Source organism: Drosophila kikkawai, chromosome 3R (genome assembly GCF_030179895.1).
Source record: "Drosophila kikkawai strain 14028-0561.14 chromosome 3R, DkikHiC1v2, whole genome shotgun sequence".
Classification (NCBI taxonomy): Eukaryota; Metazoa; Arthropoda; class Insecta; order Diptera; family Drosophilidae; genus Drosophila; species Drosophila kikkawai.
In genome coordinates, this window is record NC_091731.1 from 22,603,391 (window position 1) to 22,604,529 (window position 1,139).

The following is a 1,139-nucleotide window of genomic DNA, read 5'->3' on the forward strand; positions in this document are numbered from 1 at the left end:
GCTTTGATTCCCAAAAAACCTTGACTGCAGCTAAGCTCAACAAAGCCATTTCCAATTCCACGAATTCAATGCCTGAAATGCTGCAAATAACATCGCAGTGGAAAATTTTACGCTCGACATTATAAGTGAAGTCGTTAATTTGCCAACTAAGCCAGATGCTTGCAAAGTTCATAGAAAATTTGTTGCCACTCCAGTTGGCCATGGCAACAAGCAAACACGAAAAAGAGATAAGCAAAAGCAAGAGGAAGTCGGGAATAACAACAGTCTTATTGAGCAAGGTATCCTGCAGAGTTCTTTATATAATTTTTAAATCAAACTCATCAATAGTACTTTCTGCATGGTTGTTAAATATTGACTGTATTTGCAAGTGAATCGAATGAACAAAATACTATTTTCCGTTTGAGAAAACTAAAAGGACCTTTAATTTGGAATGAATCCAATGGAGCTGGATCCGGGCTCTACTCATTCGACGGCATTGATGCTCACCTCGCTGGCGACAACGGGTGGAAAATCTGGACGCTTCTGGCCGCTCTCATAGGCATGCATTTTGATCAGCATCATGGTGAAGATCTCCGTTGGCAGCGTGGTCTGGAGCACTTGGAGCAGCTTGGCCGGTTGGTTGCACACAAAGATAGCGTTGATCAGATGATCCACTCCACCTTCGATATCGCCGTTCATGATCAAGACCTGGCCGCGCTGCATCTGATCGAGAAAGTACATTTCCATATCCTTATCATTGAGGTCCCGAGGTATGGCTTTGGTAGCCTGGCGACGATTGCGGCGCTCGTGCAGCTTCCGCTTGAAGTCCGGATCGCTGCGACGCTTCTTGTCGAAATACACGCAATAGCCCAGGAACATCAACCCAGAGACGGCGGCCATTAGCTTCAGGTACTTGATCATTTCCAAATTTGACTATTTTACTATTTAAGCCCCCGTTTTCCGATTGGATGTCTGGTGCTGAATACACTGAACAACAGCTAGAACTGTCTCTCTGACAATGTGTGTGTTTACTATCACTGAAAGAAAAGTGAAGTGATTGAGATTTCTAGGCTGGGTTGAGGGGAGTAGATTTCTGAGAGGTGATGTGATGGGGAATGTGGATTAGATAAATAATATACAATATGGTAAACATTCTATTT

General features: G+C 43.5%; 1 protein-coding gene across 1 annotated transcript; it reads right to left on the bottom strand.

Annotated features, from left to right (window-relative positions):
• Positions 1-327: 327 nt before the first annotated feature.
• Positions 328-1,031, bottom strand: tomboy20. The gene has a single exon (XM_017164917.3). It carries the CDS (start codon positions 898-900, stop codon positions 463-465), a length of 438 nt encoding a protein of 145 aa, XP_017020406.1. The 5' UTR covers positions 901-1,031; the 3' UTR covers positions 328-462.
• Between the last annotated feature and the right edge of the window lie 108 nt (positions 1,032-1,139).

What these genes read in the sequence shown, in the direction of transcription:
- tomboy20 (XM_017164917.3), bottom strand. Translation starts at nt 900, where the DNA reads ATGATCAAGTACCTGAAGCTAATGGCCGCCGTCTCTGGGTTGATGTTC.